At 37.3% G+C, this 23559-nt stretch overlaps 1 protein-coding gene across 2 annotated transcripts in view; it reads left to right on the top strand.

Moving 5' to 3' along the window:
- Window positions 1-492: 492 nt before the first annotated feature.
- The window catches only part of Atox1 (Antioxidant 1 copper chaperone), a 68206-nt gene continuing 45139 nt past the window's right edge, over window positions 493-23559 (top strand). Inside the window, exons 1-2 of one of the 2 annotated variants that reach the window (XM_081752069.1) lie at window positions 517-646; window positions 10407-10499. In XM_081752069.1, the coding sequence (XP_081608195.1) occupies window positions 638-646; window positions 10407-10499 (102 nt within the window). In that variant the 5' untranslated portion in view covers window positions 517-637. Of the gene's footprint in view, window positions 647-10406; window positions 10500-23559 lie in introns of both variants that reach the window. The other variant, XM_081752070.1, reaches the window with a different exon arrangement.

Consider the following 23559-nt stretch of genomic DNA (forward strand, 5'->3'; position numbering starts at 1 on the left):
AAGTCCCGTTTACACGGTCGATTAAGTTGAAAGTGACGTCAAATCAACTGAATCGAACGCAAATCGACCAAGTGTAAACGCCCCATAACTTGATAGGCTTGTGAGATACTGTATTTTAGGCACAAATTTTGAACCACTTCTACACCCTTAGGATTCACCCTTTAATCTAAATAATGCGATAAAAATCTTAGTCAGATCAACTCATGTACTAAAAATTATAAAAATCGGCCCAAAAGTCTAGGATAAGTTAGCGAGCAAACATTATATTTATTTTTATTTGTATAGATAATTAATCATTATTGACAGTATTTATTTATTTATTTATTAAACTATATCGTCTCACCTGTGAATAGAAAAAGCTCATTATTTGTATTTGGAAAGACAAGGAACTTCATAATTATGTTTTGAATACAGTTTTACGAGTAAAGCGCGAAGTGTAAAAAGCAGGCAAACAGGAAAATATCTTCACCGAAACCTCCACATGACGTCACGGACAGGAAGCCAATCAGAACGCTAATTGCGAACTGGGGCTACCTGTTATTTTATATACCTTGTCCGTAAACCGCAACGGGTGATAACTGCTGCTATTTTATATATCGTGCTGTAGTAGGTTATCATAAGGTACTATTGTAATATCATGGAAATGGTATGTATGTTACTGTAAATAGTTATTTGTTTGGTAACTGTATTGAATGTCCATTATCGTGCGTTGATACATATATATAAGTTTTTGAGAAGGAAGTAGAGATTGACGAAATGTTGGCAAGAATATTGTAAGTAGCAAAATTATTCTTTATATGAAGAAGGTTTAGGAAAGTAAATTGTGTATATCTTAAAAATACAGGGAGGTTATAGTTAAGGAGCCCTACTTCCCATTTAGGGAAGGACGAGAAACGCCATACTTTCAGGAATTATTCAATGACTATCTAGGATGTTAAAAAGTAGGTAATAGACTGAGTTCTTGCCCTTGTACTTAGGGTGTTTAGGTAGTGCAACAGTAAGATGTATCCTCGTGCACGGGAGATGAGAAGTAGCTGTTCTTAACTAAGCAGACGGTTCTACCAAATATAAAATTTATAGGTAAAATACGATCTATAGCAAAGTCGACAGTCGTCCTCTAATTTCTCCTTGCAGTAAACCATTTGTGGTAATTACTACTGTATCGTCACACCACACGAAACTTGAAGAAAAAAGAAAAAGTCCCTCCCCAGAAAAGGCATTTATTCCGAAGTTGGGCGTCCGTTACTTTTCGAGCAAAATCCTCATAAAAGCAATTAAAATTCATAATATTTCAATTCCTACGTACTTAACTGACTTTAGCGTTCCTTTCGTTACATCGTGAGGTAGGGAAGAGGTTAGGCTAAGTTAGCTTTGGGGAGGTTAAGTTTGGTTTGCATATACACTATAGGTGCCCTTGAACGTCCGAACAAAGTTTACTATTTAATTACGAGAGAGCGTCAGCGAGTGAAGACGGGTTAGAGCCCCGCACGGCACGTTGTTTCCAGTCTTCATTAAACTCATATATATATATATATATATATAATATTACACTTACCTTAGTACTTCGGTTCGTACTGAAAACAATAACTTTCTCCACGTGTCTTCGCTGTCACCTGCTTTCCACACTTGTCATAATTTCTTCTTAGGCTCATTAATTCATGCACTTCACATACTTTTTGAAGCTTTTGCTCGGTATGAACGTATTGCTTCACGAAATTTAACACAGTCAGTTCACATCCTGTGCATTGTTTCGGTATATTTGCCGCTATGTTGATAATATGAATGCTAGTTAGTTTCCCACAATGCAACTATTCTGTTACCTTGCGCCAAGTAGTTCCCTCCACTCGCCGAATAGTCCCATGTTTGTAATCGTTTATATACAACAAACACAGATATTTTTCGAGATCCTTATATATATTCAAACACAAACGATCCAATTATCCATATCTTCCCTGTAAATTTTAAAAATTTTGCTGGAAACGAACGCCCAATTTTGGAATTTAACCCCAGATACTAGTTCATAAAACACGAACCAACTTGTGCTATATGGACACTAAAAGTTACGAATGCTACTTAACGGAGTGCTAGCAGGTGCGCAACAGGAAGGCGCGAGTGGCAGCGAGAGGTTCCGTCCGTAGGGAGCAGGCGCCACGACGGCTGTGGGCATAGGCATGAGCAGGGATAGTGGAACAAACTATATGTCATAAAATGCACGGCCTTGAAGAAGGTACTGAGTGCCATCCTGAAAAAGTACCAAAATGTAGTGAATTAGGTCAGATTAGGTTTCGTTTGGTTAGATGTTCCTCTTCTTTTGTGTAGTTTTGTTTCCACACTGGCTACAAACTGTTCACCTGTTTAGTACACCATGCCTTTCACAGGATTTCAACAACTGACACTCATTATTTTTGTACAACTGGATAAAACTCAAACACAATATATCACAATCTTGTCGTTTACGCACCATTTCCACACTGCCTTTACCACAAATCATAACAAGTGTACCTCTCCGCCAAATAATCCCTTCCGCCTCCATATATACATATATATATATATATATCCGCTTACAACATCAAAAACAACTAACAATAACAAATGATTTCTTAACCAACTATTCTGCACATTACGATTCCTGTTTCAGAAACAAAAATTAATTCTCCACTTTGTCTGGTAAATTTTCTAAAATTGGTCAGGGAATACAGCAGTTAAACCCGGAAAAGCAGTAGAACTGGTTTGAATGTAAATTATTATCAGTAATATAGATACTCTAACCTAACCTAAAAATGTAAGAAGCCTGTCTAAATTTGATAGAATCAATCAGAAATATCTAGCCTAAGGAATCTGTTGACCCGCCTGGTCGAGTAATGCCGTTATTTCTAAAGAGAAATGCACAAGTAATCAAGTATATGCAAATCTCACTTCTCATGCCTAAAAAGGTGCAGAGCTAAACTGCAGCCCTAAGTAATGTTTACATGAACCTGTTTTCAACGTTGTATTACTATGTTCTTACTTTAATTTATCTTACCTACTATTACTCCTGTTTCATTTTAGACCTTCACTATTCATTGTTAATCACAATTTTTTTATTTTCATACTTTCTTTGCTCTGTACTTTAATGCTTTCATGCTCATACTGAACACAATTTGTACCTTGGAATTGTCAAGTGTTGCAAACTACAAACTACTCAGAAATTACTAAAATAACGAAACTGCTACCTACTAATATCATCTTGAATGATATCATCCTTCCTGTTATATGTCAGGTGCGTTTCGATGTGCAGTCGTCTATGAAAGACATATCTGTAGGACATTTAAAGTTACAAAACGCGTACGAAAACCCTTCTCTTCTGCGTTCTAACCAGTCAATGGCGGAATGCATGAGAAGTGAATTTATTTAACCATCACATGTATTCCTATTGCCTTAAAAAGTGTTTCTTAAACGAGGAACTCATCAATAAGTGCAGATTGACCTCGCGAGAACTGAGTAGAAATAAAGTATGTGGGTGAATGGCATAAGGACTACGGTGCATTAAGTACGAACGAACTGGAGCTGGGTGGCCACTAAAAATCACGAATGCTGTCTAACCAAGTGAGGGGAAGAGTAAAGCAATGGGATCCGAGCGGCAGCGAAGAATCGCGTGTAGGGAGCAGGCACTTCGGCGACGGTGGGTATAGACATAAATGAGCATAGTGGAAAGCACTTGATACGGTATAAAACATGCATCCTGGGCAAGTTTTCAGTATAGGCATTTCCTTCATTTCAATTGGTTCTTTTGATTCCGCTTGTAGAAACGTATGTTCGGTTCGGTTGGTGATGTCACATGGTCTGGTATACACAGGCGAATATAAATGGCGGGTTGTGTCATTAGTATCGTGGTAGGAATGTCGAATGCCGTCCACGAATTAGCGAAAAAGAGATCAAGAATCTATATAAATTATCGACATTAGTCTGTAATAGTGAATTAAGCAGCTATAGATTTTGTTTTAAAGTAAGTGGGTTACAAAACAATAGAAAGTGTAGTGTTTGTGAAAAACAGTACAATCTGTTCTTCACTATTCCTGGTGATCGTTTGAAGGTAAGCTATGTGTGCTATAATCGGAAATGTGGAACGTATCTGAAGCAATTGTCGGTTAGAAATGATAGCTTTATTGCGAAATCGGGTTATGTTTAGCATAAGGGGTCCAAAAACACAAAATTTACGGGAGAAATGAATAATGCAAGTTCCTAGACCTAACATGACGTAACCAAATCTAACCTAAACTAACCTAAGAAACAAGCGAAATTCTATCATCTTTTGGAAAATTATGCTGGACCCTACACTAACTACACTGTAACTAACTAATCTAAACTAACCTAATGTGAACAGAAATGACCGAAATTGTAAAATTTTTCAGAAACAATATCTGGACCCCTTCTGCTAACCATTAGCCCGAAATCTATATTACAAATACTGGGAATTCTTTTAATGTGTTACATGTTCTTGTCCCGTGTGACGGAGTATGAAAATATAAAACACAAGTGTTCATTTACTGATGCGTTAAGTAGTGCCACTATATGTGATTAGTTAAACTTCTGTCGAGAAGTGTGCTTACAGCTTGTAGTTACACTCTGTTCCTCTTATTGCTGGAGCTGATAAAATAGATGAATCTCTTTCTGCACAACTTAAGTACAATGTGGGGAGGTTGAAGAAAGGAGTGTGGATTTTCGGTATTTTTCGAGATACTGGCGATATATTCCTCAGTAAGTGCGATATATTTCTCATATCACTGTCATAACTTCGTCGATCTTAGTACCGGGGATACACGCAAAACATCTAGAAGCTTTAGTGTCATTTCAAGAGAAGTCTTAACTGTGCACGTGGCTCGGAAGGGATGCTGGTTCAGTTCGCCTTTTATCTGTGGAATAAGAAATTTTGTGGTGATTCTATTGGAGAAAAATATTTCCTATTTATGAGGCATGCTGGCGAGCTGTATTCTCCACATTAAAATTTCAGTTATTTCTTATTTTTCATAGGCCAATTATTTTTTCGTTATTTTAAGATATATAGTTCGTACATGTTTTTCAATCGCTTTAAACTATAAGAAGAAAATTATCTGATGCACTGATTGTTGTATATAAGAATTCATACACCTGATAATTTGTTTTCGTAGTTTGAAGGGAAAACATATTTTTAGCGATGTGACTTCTTTCATGAGCAGCCTCTAGAGATGAATTAGGAGAACTATTTCTAACCGACTCCTGATGAACTGGTTCCTAATGAAAGAAACTGTTCCGAGAAGTCACACCTTAGAAATCGATTCATTGAACGAATCAAGTGAATGAAATGCTTATTCTGAATACTAGCCTTTACGTATTTATGCAGAAAGATTCTAGAGCACAGACGCACCTATATAGATTACTAGCTAGACTGGTTCCTTTCTGTACAAGAGTCTACTATTTAATTCGCATGGTATGGTTGAGTAGGCGTTAGGGAGTGAAGGCGGGTTAGAGCGCCACAAGGTACATTGTTTTTTGTCTTTATTACAGCTAAATGGGAAGGGGCCGTGTGTTCTAGAGCCTTGCCATTTATTCCCCCATAAGCTTGGATATCACCCAAAAATTTGCTCCATTTCACTATTTTTATATCAGATGCAACCTCCTCTTACTACTTTCCGCTCTACATTTTAGTATTTTCCTCCATTACAGCAGCATACACATCCTACGTTACGTGATAACATAGTGGGTATAAAACCTTTCATATCTCATGTCATATCATCACTCACTATCACAAAACACCACATATCACATCAATCTGCGAACTCATATAGTCCAGAATTTAACGTCAGTTTTCTCCTTTATTAATCAATCTACACTGGTAACCTTTATTACCTTTTTTATTATTCTCATGATTACATTTCGTCTGGTTCTGTTCACTTTTTCCCTAAATTTTCCATTTCTGGGCCGCCATCTGCGGCATTTAACCCAGATGTAGTTAAGAATATCCGTTATATTAAGAAAACATTTCGATTTGATATTTCATGTTAGGCCGAAATGATTCCCACGGACGTTCTGGACTGTTCTTACTCTCGCGCATGCCCAAATGTACCCGTACATATTAATAATAGGAGTGGAACCTAATAATTCCGGAAGCTATTGCGTTCTAGCCTATTATATGTAATTATTTCATCGCCAAATTCTTTCGTAGTGCCTTAGTTATTTCTTTGGTTAGGGGATGCGTTCATGGATGCAGATCTTTTTAAGGATATAAATGTACGTCCGTACTTGTGCCATAAAATTGATTGTGATTGGAACAACTTGTGCTAGGTGTCCACTATATACATGAATGCTGTACATCCGAGTCAGGACTGTCTAACCACCCTGCTTAGCCGGAGGTAATCTGTAGGGTTTAGGTGCGTCAGTGACTCAGGATATCCGCATAAATTAGTATAATGCCGCAAGAAACAAAACCAAATTACGGTTACGTTCCGCAAAGCACCTCCAAAACTACGAAATTTACGGGAAAAATGCTAGAATTATACAAAATTAAAGTTCCAGGCAATTATACGAAGGTGCATAGTGAGGTCATATTAGAAAAACTGGCACTAGTGCCAGTTGTGTCTTAGTAGCTAACCTAACAAGTGTCGATGCTGTAGGGGTGAGGAAGGTATAGATTGATTATACCAATCTCAATAGTGCTCCACAACGTATCAGCCTTCCGGGATCAGTGCTATCCCATTTTAGGGAGTCGTAAATTTGTAAAATCCACAGAAGAAATATGTGAATTGATTTCACAATAGGATTGTATAAGTAATCAACTATGTCGGAATCCTCTCTCATATGGGTCAATTCATGCAAAGTAATCGAGGAAAAAGAAAAATTGCCGCTCGACCTTTTCAAAAAACTTTTTTTTTTTCATGAATGTTTAACCTATATCAGGGTACTTCAAAACCACAATTAATTATTTGTTACAACATCTCGTGACGACGCAGCGGCTGCCGCCTTTTGCGTTTTTTCGATTTCAGACTTTACGTTGTTTTGAATATCTCAGCATGTATTTGTCCTACCAAATTGAAAATTGGCGGACGTCTCCAACTCGTACAGAGCTAGAACTTTGGTCTCTTAACATTTTTGCCTAAAACCACTTTAGGGGATAAACTTAACTAAGGGGATAAACAGGAAACAACTGATGTAGAAGTCTGAATTTGTGTGTGAATGTAGTCCGGGGTCATAAGTCAATACACGAAAATTTACAGACCTGTAGCTGCTCCCAAAAGTCTGGAATAAATCGTGAAGTTGGGGAATTGTGCCAATTTAGCATGTTTCACTGTCCAATATCTCCAATGGGCCTGGGTGAAAAAAAATCTTGAATTTGGGAATAGTTAGTGCTTTAGTATACCATAACACCCAACAAAGCGCGATTTGTGTTTTTGAGCAGAGGGGCGTCAAAGTATTAACCCTTAACGAGTTTTCGTAACCATATCGTTACACATTTTTTGATCTTGCCTATTGGGATGAAGAGTGTTATATTTCGGTATTGTTCGTTGTAGTTATTTCTGTAAATACTTTGCGATGGGAGAGCAGCTATTGACCCCTTGTGACAATTCTGGTGAATTTTACGTGGGAAGTAGTGTGTGGATATGTTGATGTTTTGCAAGCTGCGCAGACAGAAAATATTAAATACTGAAGGTAAGCAGTTTATGTTTTTATTTTTCTCGATATGTTCTTGTTTGTAAGTCATTGTCCAACAATGTGCAACTATGAAAACGGCATAATGTCAACAATTGATTACTATTTACGATAAAAAATATACTACGTAACCATTCGGTTACATTGTTCGGTAACGGATCAAACGTATAATTTGTACAGGAAAAAAATACAACATATTGGACTAGCTTATATTGATGTATTATTTGAAATTTTTATAGAAAACCTGACGTGAAAGAGAAACATAGTACTCAGTCAAATTTTAAATTTCATACAGAGGCTGAGTATGGAATATATATATATATATATATATATATGTATATAATCTGTGTGTGTGTGTGTGTAAATAGGTTTTACTGTGAAATCTGATGTCAGGTGCAAAAGAGAAATATTGTGATAGGCTATTTACACTCTTGCAGGTGATTGTGTTTCGTCAGAAATGGATGAAGATCTTACGTCCGTTGATATATCCTATGGAAGGAAACTAAGAATAAGGCCAACAGTAGTGATCTCTTTCTCTTCCAATCTATCGGATTTCGGAACCTCGGATTCAGAACCTGATCTTACTTGCAGTGATTCAGATCTAGATTATATACCTGAGGTATAATACAGAGGAAGCATCAGTCAGTTAAGACCCCTGTAGCACAGGAACGTCTTGGCATCCACATTCGGTTCATGGTATATGTTCTTCGGGTGGGTAATAGACCATATTGTTTGACATGGTTGCCCTGGCGGCCATCTTGGAAGCCGTAATCTTGCATCCAACTTTGGATTTTTAAAATGGATGGGGGTATGTGGGGTATCATTTGACATGACCTCAATTTCAGGGAAACAGTGATGCAATCCATTTCACGTACCATTATTGGTTCAGAAGTTATTTCCTCAAAAAGGGTGAAAATTTGGCATTACAGCACTATTTGCTCTATGTGCTATCCTCCTTGAGCAACACGAATTGAAAAGCGCCTCTGCCAATCCGCATGGATTCGCAACAGCATATCCAGGTCGACGGTTTCACAAAATTGCAAAATTCGCTGCATTAGATGGTGGTTATCATGCATGGGTTCTTGATAAATGAGGTTCTTCAGATAACCCCAGAGGAAGGGCTCTATTGGCGTGAAATCTGGGTCACTCTAACCGTCTCCGTCGCCCTATCCAATGTCCCGAAAATGGTCTATCAAGCCATTGGAGTGAACATAACGCATAGTGAGGTGAACCTCCGTCTTGCTGAAAAAGGATGGGAAATCACAGTCCTCATTCAAGAGAGAGGAGTCTGAGTTTTCAGTCGTGTACTTCGATAACTTTTTACAAGTGTGAAATTAATGCAATATTTGAAAGATGTAATGTAAATCTCAACTCTTCCAAAAATGAAATAAAATCGTTTAGGAGGATGTTATATAGGAGAAGATAAGATTTTGTCAAAGAAAGGAAGAGGAAATTATGATTATTATAGTGGTAACGATATCATTGTGGTAAAGTCGGTAAACAGTAAGTGCGTAACGATCGGTAGCAGGAATTCAGCGACTAAAGTATGTAAAGAGATATAACAAAGCGGAAGAAAGTTAAGTGCGTGTTTCATGTCCTGATATCATCAAACGTTATAGCAAACACATGAGAAATGTAGACAAGTCAAACATGTTCATGGAACTTTGCCGTACACGAATGAAATCAAAACGATGGTATCTTAGAATTTTTGGGTACATGCTAGATTTAGTTGTTGTAAACAGCTGGTTACCTTACAAAAGAGAGTGTAATGTACTTGGGAAATCATCCAAACATCTTAAAGTGTTTCGTGCTGATACTGCATCTGCACTAGTATCATGCGGAAAGCCTAAACGAGGAAGACCATCTTTAGAAACCTTGGGCGAACCTCAAGTGAAAATATGTCGACCTGTTGCTACGTGACCTGATGATAGAAGGTAGATGGAAGGAAAGATTTTGTTGTTCACAGGCCAACCCACACATCTAAGGGAAGATGTCGTTTTTGTAAATCGTGAGCAACAAGCTCACTAAAGGATTCCTTCATGCGGTTCATCTGTAAGTATATGTATCACGATAAGGAACGTTTTTGGCACTTGGTAATTGTTATCCTTTGTGGACCTCTAAGTCATTGTTATACTACTTTGATATATTCAAATTTAAAAATATAAAAAGTGAAATAAAAATGAAGAATATTATATAAAACTACGCATATATTTGAATATTATATTTTATTCAATCTGTATTTTCAGCGAAATGTAAATGTTATTATTTTTTCTATGTGGACTCATAGATAGTACTTTACATTTTCTAATAAAATTAATATTCCAGATTTAGATATTAAATCCTATAAAGTAAACAACTCTTACCATGTTTCATTTCTTATGAAACTACTATTCTTTATTGAAATGTGTTACTATATGGCTACAAGTACTCAAAAAACACTTTACGGACAACTGTGCAAAGTAACCATTTGGACACAACTCAGTTCTCGAAAACTATTGGCAGGAAAATTAAAAAAACTACTTTCAGATCATATACAGACAAAATAGACGACATACTGCAAGTATCATATTTTTTTGATAATTTTAAGAGTTAGTGAACTGTTAAGGGTTAAGTAATGACGTCATACTCTACATGTTTTGTTCAGAAATTCAACTGGAAATTTGTTTTTGTGAAGTGAAATAAAGTAGGTATGTACGGTTAGTTCAGTCAAGGCTCTCAAGCTCGTTTCTTTCCTCTACTTGTAACACTGTCTTATCACACCCACAGTAGCACTGTTGAAGAATGCCGCTATCAGCAGAAGGCGAGGAAAGTCAAAATGCACTCTTGACAAAAAATCCGTAAGTACTCCTTGCTCTTGCTGCTTGCTAAATCAATGATATTCAATCATATTTATTCGTATTTTAGCTGTCAACTCATGCAGGAGCCTGTTGTCTTTCGTTTGATCTACAATCCTAAGTTAGTAACACTAATTGTGGTTTTCTAGTCGTTTTAGGCAAAAGTTTTAGCTCTGCACGTGTTGGAACCGTCCAGTAATTTTCAATTTGGTAGGACAAATACATGCTGAGATATTCACAACAACGTAAAGGTCTAAAATCGAACAAACGCAAAAGGGCGGCATCCGCTGTGTCCCCATGGTATGTTGCAAAAAAGTACCCTGAAATAGGATAAAAATTCATGAAAAAGTTAGATTTTTTGGAGATGGTCGAGCGGCACATGCAAAGGCAAACTGTGTTCGTTATTACGTAGCACAAATACTTCAAACAGAAGGTACGATAAAGTTAAACTCTGTCTGAAAGCATCTACAAGGTGATCATGGGAGTGCTGCAAAGCTGTGCCACAAGCAAGACGTGTTTTCTCTCTATCCTCTTTTTTGCATGTACTTAACGTCCCTGACGCGCCTGCTTCCAACGGACGAGCTGCTGTGCAGGCCCCACTAATGTCATTTTACCCAGACTCGTGTGGTTTTGCTTTTTAGTGACCACCTAACACAAGTTGGCTTGTGTTTTCACGTTCGTTAATGTTTAATGCACTGTAGTTTTTGTCAAGTTATATTCTCCCTCACAAAGGTAACATAAGCAAACAAGTTAATGGCCTAATTCAATTGAAGCAATGTTTTCGTTATTTCTCAATATAACAGAGTTTGCAACACTGAACGGTTGAAAGGTATTACTTTTGCCTAGTAATACCGTATGGATGCATACGTAGTTAATGACGAATTAGCAAAGCAGGAAATTAACAAACGTTTGGTAAATTCAATTTCAGGGAAATAAGACAGGAGTGATTGTGAGTGATTAATTTAACCCTTAAGAAATCCGGGGTTTTGGGGCTATTTTTTAGACTTTCAGTCAAGCAGCTGCTGCATCGTCACTATTTATCCTAGGATCATGGTTCATACCTCATTCTCTTCAGAATGGAGCTGGCTTTGAAATGATACCACTTCCATGCTCATACCATATACCAGGAGCGGGAAAAATGATGTCAAAGGGAAAATTTTTTTTCTCGCACTTTGGGCCCCCCTGGAGCGACCCTGTGTGAACGTAGCCATCTAAAAAAAAATCTGATAAATAGTACTTGGTATAGTGAATGTGTGTGCCAGATTTCAAGTTTCTATCTTGAATACCAAGGGCGGGAGAAATTTTATCAGGAATTCCCACCATGCCCCAAATTACCGTAAAACACCATGATCTCAGGTAAAAAATTTCCTGAGACATCCCTAATTACCCTAGGGTCACGTTTCGCCCATCATTCTCTTCAGAATAGAACTGCCTTTCAGGCGGTATGACTCACGTGTCTCCATCATGTATCTAAGGCGGGAAAATGAGGAAAACCCGGATTTTTTGGGTCTAAATATCCTTTTTTCAACTTTTAGCCCCCCTAGACCGCACCTGTTTTAACGCAGAGATCTGGGAAAAAATCTGGTAAATACTACTCGGTGGGCTGAAGGTTTATGCACAATTCCAATTTTCCAGGTGCAAAAGTAAGCCCGCCAAAAAAAAATATACCGACAATGTCCCATATTCCCGTATACAGAGGGAAATTTTTAAACATTCCCTGAGACATCCCTAATTACCCTGGGGTCATGTTTCGCCCATTATTCTCTTCAGAATAAAACTGCCTTTCAGGCGGTACCATCCACTTGTCTCCATTATTTATCTAAGGCGGGAAAATCCCGTGAAAGGGATTTTTTGGTAAAAATTTCCCTTTTTCAACGTTTAGTTCCTCTGTACCCCCCTGTTTTAACGTAGAAATCTGAAAAAAAAATCTGGTAAATACTACTCGGTGGACTGAATGTTTCTGCACAATTTCAATCTTCTAGGTGCAAAAATAAGCCAGCACAAAAATAGTACCGAAAATGTCCATAAATTCCCCTATACAGAAGTATATTTTGATAAAAATTCCCTGACACTTCCCTAATTACCCTAGGGCCATGTGTCGCACATCATTCTCTTCAGAATAGAACTGCCTTTCAGGCGGTACATTCACTTGTCTCCATCATGTATCTAAGGTGGGTGGGGAAATGAGGAAAAACGGGATTTTTGGGTAAAAGTATCCCTTTTTTCAACTTTTTGACCCACTGGATCCCCCCTGTTTTAACGCAGAAATCTGAAGAAAAAAATCTGGTAAATACTACTCGGTGGACTGCATGTTTGTGCAAAATTTCAATCTTCTACCTGCAAAAATAAGCCCGCCAAAAATACTTTACATAACCCCCCCCCAAAAAAGTATTACACGAAAATATAAAGTTTAGACTTATGACGTCATCACCTCCTATGTCTCGACACAGGAAGGTGTGAAACCATCCGTAATGTCTTCTGCAATGCCTCTGGACTTAAAAAAAAACCGGACGAAAAAGCTCAAATAGGAGAGTTATAACGCAATGTACCATGAAACACCCCGTATGGTACAAATTGTACCATGAGATCCCCAAAGGGTTAAAAATAACGCTAAAAAAAAACTATTTTCCTCCGATCACGGGAATCCCAACGGTTCATTAGCCCAAGTTGTGCCAGCTGGTCACTGAAAGTGCGAATGCTATCTAACCGAGTCAAGCCAGGAACGCAGCAGGGGGACCACGAAGGGTGTTTCCGTAGGGAGTAGGAATTTTACAGACGAAAGATATTTACTCAAGTGAAAAAATTGCGACAAACATGCACCAGTCACTCATTTTAACCATACTATAACCCTTGTAATGATTTGACACTAATAACATTATACTCATAAGTGTAAAATACTGGATTTCTACATAGCGCAGAAATGCTACCATAGTGGAAATGAATACAATCTTCTTTCATATGCACTCATTTTAACTGTAAAATCATCATTTTTATAACGAACAGAATTATTAACGAATATCCTTAGTAATGTTCGAAAGTGTATACTTTAAACCACGTAATACTTCGTAAGAAAGCCATAATCAACTGAATTCGTATATCACTGCTATGTACTAAGTAATGATCCATAACGATAATGTTGCGTGACACGTAAAGCCACATTTAGTAGAGTCCGCGGCATAAAATTTGTTACAAAAATTCTAAGTCCAAATGAATAACAAACTCTTGCCCAGTTTTCTTATGCATTCCTGCAATACATGTATCAATCGATTAGTTGCTTCTAGTATTTATTCCAAATCCTCCCCGTCCTCCACCAGTGTGTGTGACGTAGTACACCCTTTCCATTCAGCTGAAAAAAAAACAGGAATCAAGTTTACAACGTTATAGCTTTAAAACAGTCTTTTCCATTCGTTTGTTCTGGAATATTTTTAAGAGCCTAAATTAAAGGAAAGTCACACAATCTTCCCAGAGCTTCATAACTATCTTTAGTTTCATTCTTTTCTTCTTTCAAGAGTGCAAGCTAGTAAGATACTCCGTAAGAAATCTATGGAAATTGCCAAGAGCTCTAAAATATCTACGGACAGAAACGAGTTTTATTCAATGATTCATTGAATTTCTTTTCAGTAAGTGCAAGCAAATGTTTCAGGGGCGTCATTTGGGCAGGACAGGAGGGTGTAATTCTCCCTCTCTTGAGCTTCATAAATACGTATTTTTTGATCAAATGTATAGTAATACACTAATAAAAAGTGAAAATCTTATGTCGCCGGAGAATCTCTCCCCCCCCCCCCCCCCCCGAATAAAGTCTAAAAGACACTGGTTTTGACAACAAACCTATAGAGTTACGATAGCACATTGCTAAAGGGCTTACATTTGGTTTCAAGAGTCGAAGGTTTGATCTCAAGCTATATGACTTCCTGGGTGACATTGAGAGAGAGAGAGATTCAAGTATGGAGACAGAGAGGGATGATTTGTATACACAGATTTAGAATTGGGGAAAAATGATCGGACAGCATTCGTATTATGACGAAAATTCTGATTTTGTGAAAGATGAGAAGGGAAGTTTTCGAACTGCGAGGATCACATTAGGCAGTTGTCGAGCTAATGTGGAGAACTCTTTTTAGAGCATCAGATGATTACGAAAGGAGAGAAAGATCTTCAGAACTGAGGAATTAAGATTTTAAAAAATCTGATTTCGGCGACTGGTTTCGAACCACGAACCTTGTGGTTATCGAACCATGACTTTATCCATTCTGCTACGGAGAATTCTATTACTGGTTCACATACGTTTTCCTTAGCTGCGTTGAAAGCTACCTTAAGTGGATATTCCAAAAGTTGACTCGGTAGATGCGCCGTTCAGTTAGGACATAAACCTCTTGTAACTTAGTTACAATGTGCAAAATGAACTTCCTCTTCTTTAGGACACTTTTTAAAGCTTTAAAATTTGTTACTATTGTTTTAATTAAGTTACCTTTGATAGAACCATCTGATAAAGTAGTGCCAAGCCCTGTGCGTCATTGTCTGTTAGGTGAATGGTTAATGTAAGTTGCTTTTACGTGGATGGTCCGAGCTTCAAATCAAGACCATTCTTATTGATTATTTGATTTGAGCTACGCTCATACTGTATATTTCACAAGTTCAAGTTTGAAGTAATGTAGTCACAGCTAATTTAATTCGAAATAATTTTCCAATATTATATTTGTTACTAAACTTACATGGCACTCCTCACTTGTTTGTAGCCCTGCATAAATGCAAAATTGTTTTAAAAGTATATTTTACTTTCAAGTATTATTGATTTTTTTTTTAAATTGTCCTTCAAATTTATTTTATAAGTATTTTCTATTTCTTAATTATAACATATTTTCTATTTATATTGTATTCTATGTTACACGTTTATTATTTACATTTTATGTCTTACCTTTGAAGAGAAGCTTTTGACAATTCAGAGCAGCATGGACATACACAGGATGCAGGCCTTGGCAATGCAGAGCTTTTGCCCCCACGAAATCACTACTTTTTATTTGTATATATATATATATATATATATATATATATATATATATATATAATTTTATAGATGGTGATAGCAGGGACGGATCCAGGGGAGTGTGTTGGGGGTGATCGCATCCCCCAGAATAGGGAACTTTTCATATTTTTTATTTTAAAAATAAAACATATCCTAAGTATTTTTCATGTTTGTATTATAAACGTAAATTAAAACCTAAAGTAGATAGGCCTTACTTTCTTAAGAAAGTTAATTCTACAGAAGAGCTCTTTCTCTTTTGCAATCCGCTCTTACCTTGATTTGACCTGGAAAGACCGCCCCTCCCAAACAATCATCCTGGATCCGCCCCTGGATGATAGAGATTTTAGTAAAATATGCCCTCAATCGCTGAAATAAATTCCTGTCAAGCTTTCGATCGCGGAAATAAATTTCTGTCTACGGCCCTTAAAACAGTGACGATTTTAGGGAGTGATCAGTTAGTAATGCCTTCCTGGAGCAACGAGACTTCCCCAGAAGTCATATCTCCGATAATTCAGAATGTAATTTGTGCATTATCACTTTTCAATCTTAGTGTCTTGAAACGCACCAAAAAGGAACTGTTCTGAAGTATTTACTGGTTCTCCCTATGACCCCATTTCAATATGGCCAACCTTGGACATATACACATCTGAAATATCACCTTTTATGTCAGTGATCCCGAAAACTATCCATTCGACACAAATATAGGATATTTTCGATTCTTTATTCCTGTCACCCTCCCATTGTCAACTCGAAGCCAACCAAGGCTTATTTTGGACTTACGCAGCATCCACAGTGTCACTTTTTATCTTTGCATATGAATTCGACACTAATTTCGTTCGTATTTGACTACTTTTACATGTCACCTTCACCTCTTGGTAGGGATTTTTTCAGTATCTCGCCCCCACAACTATGGAGAAATTTCAACCAACTAAGTATAATTATAAATTATCATCTGAAACACAACAGTACGGGTGATCTTTTTCGCAGAGGAATTCGTTAACTATTGTTTCAATATCAATGTATTGGCTTTTTTTTTTGCTGTCCATGCTGAAGATTGCCAAAGGGCTAAACTTCATCTGCACCATTGTGCAATGAATATAGGTTTTAGTGGTTTAATTTACTGAATACTCGCTTAGATGTTGCTCTCGCCACAGAAAAAGTGATATGCAGTTATAAAAGAAAAATGAAATGAAATATCTAATTTTTACGTCCCACGATTATGCCGACTATGCTAATGGAGAGAGTAATGGTGAGAAATAAATGAAATCGTTTAATGAAAAAAGTGGGAGGAAACTGGAGAAACCCGAGGACAATCATGCACACGTTGTTTGTCCATAATAAAGTTCATTCGGCGTGAGCTGGGATCGAACCAAGGACCCCATGCACCATAGGTAAAGTTATAAAAGAATAGGCGTCTAAACAAAAACGGAACACTACTATCAATGAGAGTTATATAAGATTAGATTTTTAGTTATTTCATTCTAAGTTAAAATTTCAATCAATCTTGTTCTTCATTACTGTTCGAAAACTTAAAGTTGTTGCTGCAAGGACGGGATAAATCTTTTCAGTAGACTTCGCAGTCCCCTCCACAGCTTCTTTTTCATGTAAGGCTAAAGTAGTCTCATTTTAGACATCGAGGAAAAATAGTGGAATTACGAATTTTCAATGGGCCCCGGTTTACTCTGGGCTCCCTCAACGCACTGCCGTTAGTTACGTCTCTGTTCAGGATGCATGATGCAGCTTCTGCTTTTAGGAATACTTTCTAAGGCAGTACGAGGTTTTTTTTTTTTTTCACTGCTGTGTGAATTAAGTTGTATTTGCTAGAAGTGTCGGTTAAAGGAAACTAAAGATCCTACACTCAAACACAAATAATCTCTTTCGAAACTCTAATTGAAAACGAAACAAATCGTCCTAAACATGTTACGCTTTTGAAGAGTAAAAGAGCAAAGCAGTAGTTGCACATACGCTTAATGGTGTTTCTTGGATACAAATTTATAACTTACAAAAGTCATGTTCACGTCATGGTTTGATAGATGAAGGGTTAGTAAAAGGAATTCTTACGCTGGTGGTCGTGGGTTCGAATCTCTGCTCTTCTTGTTACTTTTTTCTCTTAGCTACACTTTAGTTTGTGCATTCCAAACCTCAAGGTTTGGTTTGGATTATTTATGAAAGCAGGTAGAGAATTAATTGTAGTCGAAATTAGTTTCAAATATGAGAGTATAATTACATATTTTGTCTTTAACTTATTACGTATCAATTTTTATATCAAATTTTCCAGTCTTTATTTAATTCATCTTCCGGTGTAATACAATGAACATTTGCAGAGCGACGTCAGTCGGACGAAAGTACTATATTCCATTGTTACTCTAATATACCTAGGTATTTGTTTATATATTTATAAATTGTTTACTAAGTAAAAACTTATGGCGGTCCACATTATGTGTCATATAATAGACCGTACGAAAGCGGACATAGCAGAAGGCGTATTGCAAATATCCCTGGTGATAAAAAGTAGGGGTCTTCTTCACTAGATTCGAACCACTGTTACAGGCGGTTTTGGTTTACATAGCAAGCATAATACCACTCGGCCACCAAGTCTCGCACGTTAGCCTCTTTATTAATGCAGAACATACTGAGACACTTACATTCACTGGTGTCGCGTAATGTATTTCATAAAATTTTGTTAATAAGTGGGTCGAATTAGGTAGCCCTCGAGAGGGCTGATGGTGTTGTGGGCGAGCATTTATTAATAGTGTGTATAGTCCCCTTGGGACTCGATTACAGCTGCCATACGCCGTGGCATTGAATCCACCAGGCGAGAGATATAGCGTCCCAAAGATCATTAGATGTTCGTGGAGGCTTGTTCGACCAGATTTCCCGCAATGTTCTTGCAACAGAGGCCCACATATTTTCAATAGGGTTCAGATCTGCTCCATGAGGAACCCAGTCAACTATTTCGACTTCAGGTTGCCTCTGCGACCATGTCTGAACCACATTTGAATTATGTATCGATCTGTTGTCCTGTTGCAAATATAATATGCCGTCACCTACATGAGCTTTTATTTCCGGAAGCGTTTCATCCAGATGTTCCACATACTTGTGGGCGTTTAGGCGACCAGGAATCCTGTAGATTCCTCCGAAATTTGCAGCCTTGCATATCCATACCCAACAGTGGACAGTTACATGTCCCATTCGTCCAGAACGGGAAACGTATTCAGAGGCATACCTTTTTCCAGGGGGGTGGTAAACACGCTTCGGTCCGAAGTTTGCACTGGAAAAGTATTTTTTCGTCTGTGGAAACGACCTCGTCCCACACACGTGCAATATTTAACTGTGCAAACGCCAGACGGTCAACCATGTGGTCTTCTGTTAGTCGCTCCTTAACAGCTGCCCTGTATGATCTCAAACCAAAGGATTTGAGTCTACGACGGACAGTCGTAACATCGCCTGGGAAATTGGTTTCCTCTCGTAACTGTCGGGCAGACATGAAAGGGTGCTCACGGCATTGGGCAGTTACACTCTGGTCTTCGTCGGCAGAGGAAACTCTTTGTCGCCCACTTCCTCTTTTACGTCTTACATCTCCTGTTTCCTCATATCTCCTCCAACACCCCCGTGCTGTAGCACGGTTAACGCCATATCTTGCGCCTGCCTCGGTATAGTTCATGCCAGCATGCTCAATAAAAGCAATCACGCTGCTTTTAACAGAAGCTTCGTAGTGAGCCATTTTCACACCAGAAGCAAAATGATAGCTTTGCTTAGGTGTTTGAACGGAACGTGCTTCATGTGACGTCACGTAACAAGGCGGAGTTTCCTCTCATTGCTGTAGACGATATCGTACGCCCTCTGCTGGGTGTTTCGTGACGGAAAAAGTGCTTTAAAGCAGTTCATGGCGACCGCTTTGAAATCAAATGTAAAGTATGAGAATTAAATTTGTCATATCTGTAGTTTGGTGTAGAGACAAAACAAAATTTGAAACCAAAGGTTTAAGAACAACTCAGATTATTAATATAAAACAAGTCAAAGATTATTAACTTGTATTATCATACAAGAAATGCGAGAATTTTGAAACAAAGAAAAATAACTTAGAAATTTGCAACTGAAGACAAAAAAAAAACTAACTTAAACACACTAAAGGGTATGAGTAGGGGGATTAATGGGGACGTCAGCAATGAGGCTATATGTCCCCGTCTCGATTAACGCGAGGGATGGATTTTACCATTTCACTTTGACGGAATAACGTAGAGGATGGAGAGGAGGGGGAAGATACATAACAGCTATAAATATAAAAATAAAAGTGACAATGTTCGGTGGTGAATAACTCTTGAACTACCCGATCGTTCTCAATCACATTTTGAACATAGATGAAATTCGAACCTGGGAAGCTTTTTGTTATTTCATTTTGATATTAGAACTTGCGGAAGAGGAGGTGAGGGTAAATATATGAAAATGAATAAAACTTGATAACTCTTGAACAATCCGACTGATCCAAATCAATCAAACATTCAATATAGATAAGGTTCGGACCTGGGATGTTTTCAATTTTTGCCTTGACGGCACAATGTAGGGGAGGGGAAGGGGGGACTATGTAAAAAAATAAAAATAAAAATGCTGTCTTGGTGACTTCATCACGCTTAAACCACCGAACTGATCTTAATCAAATTATCAACATAGATGAGGTTCGGACCTGGGGTGGTTTTTATCATATCCCTTTGATGGTAGAACGTAGGGTAGGAGGAGGGGAGGGGAGATATCTATAAAAATGAATAAAATTTAACAACTCTTGAACCACCTGACCGATCTCGATCTAATTTTCAACATAGACGACGTTCGGGCCTAGAAACTTTTGTTTTAATAGTTTCATTTTGACGGTAGAACATAGGAGAGGATAAGAGAAGGGGAGATAATTATATAAAAATAAATAGAACAACTCTTGAACCATCCAACAGATTTCGATCAAATTTTCAACGTACATGACATTCGGGCCTGGGATAATTTTTGTCATACCGTGCCCCCAACATGGAGAGGGGAGAGGGATACATAAAATCATCGAAAATGTCCAATATCAAAGAGTGCTTTAGTAATAGTTAAACTATAACATATTACTATTTTTCTTTAATGTAGCCCAGCGAAATCGGGGTGCGACTTAGATTCGAGGACGTCTTAAGTTCGAGTAGTTATCGAGAAGTAATTAAAGATATTAACGTGTTATTGAATTACTTTGCTAATAATAATAATAATAATAGTAATAATAATAATAATAACTATTATTATTATTAGTATTATTATTGAAGATTTGTTCATTCAAATATTGAAAGATCAAAATATTCAAATACCTTAAGACAATTAAACGTGTGTCATCGCCGACTAATGATCACAAAAAATTCTAAATTTAAACAAAATATTCACACATGGTTCCGACGTGAGAACCTCCAGATTATTAGCTAGCGCCTTGAGCACAGATCCACGCTCTATATGCGCTAAATGGTATGTTTTAGTATGTTTAAATTAGATTTCCTTGCCTCCAGTTACAAAATTCTAAGTTAGTATTATTCGTTCTTTCAAAATTTCTTTCGATTTTTTAAAATCAGATAAGTCAATAATCTTTGGGATAGTTTATATTAATAACGTGGTTGTTCTTAAACCTTTCGTTCGCTATTTGGTTTCTTCTCCACACCAAACTACAGATATGATACGTTTAATTCTCATACTTGTCATTTGGTTTCAAAGCAGTCACCATTATCTGGTAAAGCAATTTTGTTCGCCACGATTCATGAGTTTTGTAACAAAACACGTCAAGAAATGAGTTAAATGAAGGTTGCAAGAGTTTATATCAAAGTTGAGCATTGTGAGCTAGTGACAAGCATGTACTAACGTCTCGTATTTCAAAATAATGTTAGCTACTTTTAATTCACTAACTGGTATTAGATTTAATTCAAGCTTAAAGAATTGGAATGAACAAACTCAGTGTAGCTTAAAGAAACAAAACGTAAGAAGAACGGACGAGATTCGAACCCTGGACCACCAGTACAAAAATCCTGTTCACTAACCCCTCACCTAACAAGCCATCAACATCTATAAGTTTTAAATTTGCAAGCAAATGATACCATTATACGTTTGTGCAATTAATGTTTTGCTGTTTTCCTCTTCAAGAACGTAACATGTTTACAACGATTCGTTTCGTTTACCATTAGAGCTTCTAGAGAGATGATTTGTGTTTGAGTATAGGATCTTTTGTTTCCTTTAACCGACAGTTCTAGCAAATACAACTCAATTGAAACAGCTGTTTAAAAAAAAAAAAAAAAAAAAAAAAAAACTAGTACTGTCTTAGAAAGTATTCCTAAAAGAGAGAAACTCCATCGTGCACCCTGACCAGTGACGGGAGTGTTGAACGAGGCCAACAGCAAAATGGGGTCCATTGAAGATTCGTAAACCCACTTTGAAGAGTTTTAATTAATTTCACACTTTTTCCTCAATGTCTAAAATGTAACTACTTAACCTTAGATGAAAAGGAAGTTGTGAAGGAGCTCTAGACTTTGAAGTCTACCGAAAAGATTTATCACGTCTTTGCAGCAACTATTTCCAGCAAAAGGGAATAAGTACATCAGACCTAAGTTTTCAGAAACGCTAAAAAACCTTCCCGAGGCGTATTTGTATTTGTTTCAGCACATGTATAACTGATTAATTGTAGCAAAAGAACTGACAAACTCTAAGACAAGAAGAAGAATCTTGTATTGTAGCACTGCAATTAGTGAGAAAAGCTTAAAAGTGGAAAAAATATTTTTATGTACTTATTCCCTTTTTCCAATTAGTGGTTCAATTATGAGCCTATATTTTTGAGGTGTTAAAAGTAATAATAATAATAAGAAAACTTATTAACTAGTAGGTTACGCTGGACTCTTAATTGTGTATATGGAATAATTGAACGTGGGGTTATACAGAGGATTTTGGATTTCTGTTGGCGATCAATTAATCTTTACCCTAGTAGGGAATACTAGTTGGTCCCGATTTCGAACAGTAATGAAGATCAAGATTGATTGAAATTTCAACTTAGAATGAAATAAATAAAAATCTAATCTTATACAACTCTCATTGATAGTAGTGTTCCGTATTTCTTTAGACGCCTATTCTTTTATAACTTTACCTATGGTGCATGGAGTTGTTGGTTAAATCCCAGCTCGCGCTGAATGAACTTTATTATGGACAAACACCGTGTGCATGAGTTTTCTCGGGTTTCTCCAGTTTCCTCCCACTTTCTTCATTAAACGATTTCATTCGTTTCTGACCATCACTGTCTCCATTAGCGTAGTCGGCATAACGTGGGACGTAAAACTTAAATATTTCGTTTCGTTTTTCTTTTATAACTGTACCTCACTTTTCCTGTGACGAGAGCATCATCTAAGCGAGTATTCAGTAAATTAAACTACTATATTCATAGCACAATAGTACAGAATGAAGTTTAGCTCTTTGGCAATCTCCAGCATGGACAGCAAAAAAACCCAACACATTGATATTGAAACAGTAGTTAAGGAATTCCTCTGCGAAAAAGATCACCCGTACTGTTGTGTTTCAGATGATAATTTATAATTATACTTAGTTGGTTGAAATTTCTCCATAGTTGTGGGGGCGAGATACTGAAAAAATCCCTACCAAGAGGTGAAGGTGACATGTAAAAGTAGTCAAATACGAACGAAATTAGTGTCGAATTCATGTGCAAAGATAAAAAGTGACACTGTGGATGCTGCGTAAGTCCAAAATAAGCCTTGGTTGGCTTCGAGTTGACAATGGGAGGGTGACAGGAATAAAGAATCGAAAATATCCTATATTTGTGTCGAATGGATAGTTTTCGGGATCACTGACATAAAAGGTGATATTTCAGATGTGTATATGTCCAAGGTTGGCCATATTGAAATGGGGTCATAGGGAGAACCAGTAAATACTTCAGAACAGTTCCTTTTTGGTGCGTTTCAAGACACTGAGAGTGAAAAGTGATAATGCACAAATCACATTCTGAATCATCGGAGATATGACTTCTGGGGAAGTGTC

Source organism: Thermobia domestica, chromosome 3 (genome assembly GCF_964235325.1).
Source record: "Thermobia domestica chromosome 3, izTheDome1.hap1.1, whole genome shotgun sequence".
NCBI classification, from domain to species: Eukaryota; Metazoa; Arthropoda; class Insecta; order Zygentoma; family Lepismatidae; genus Thermobia; species Thermobia domestica.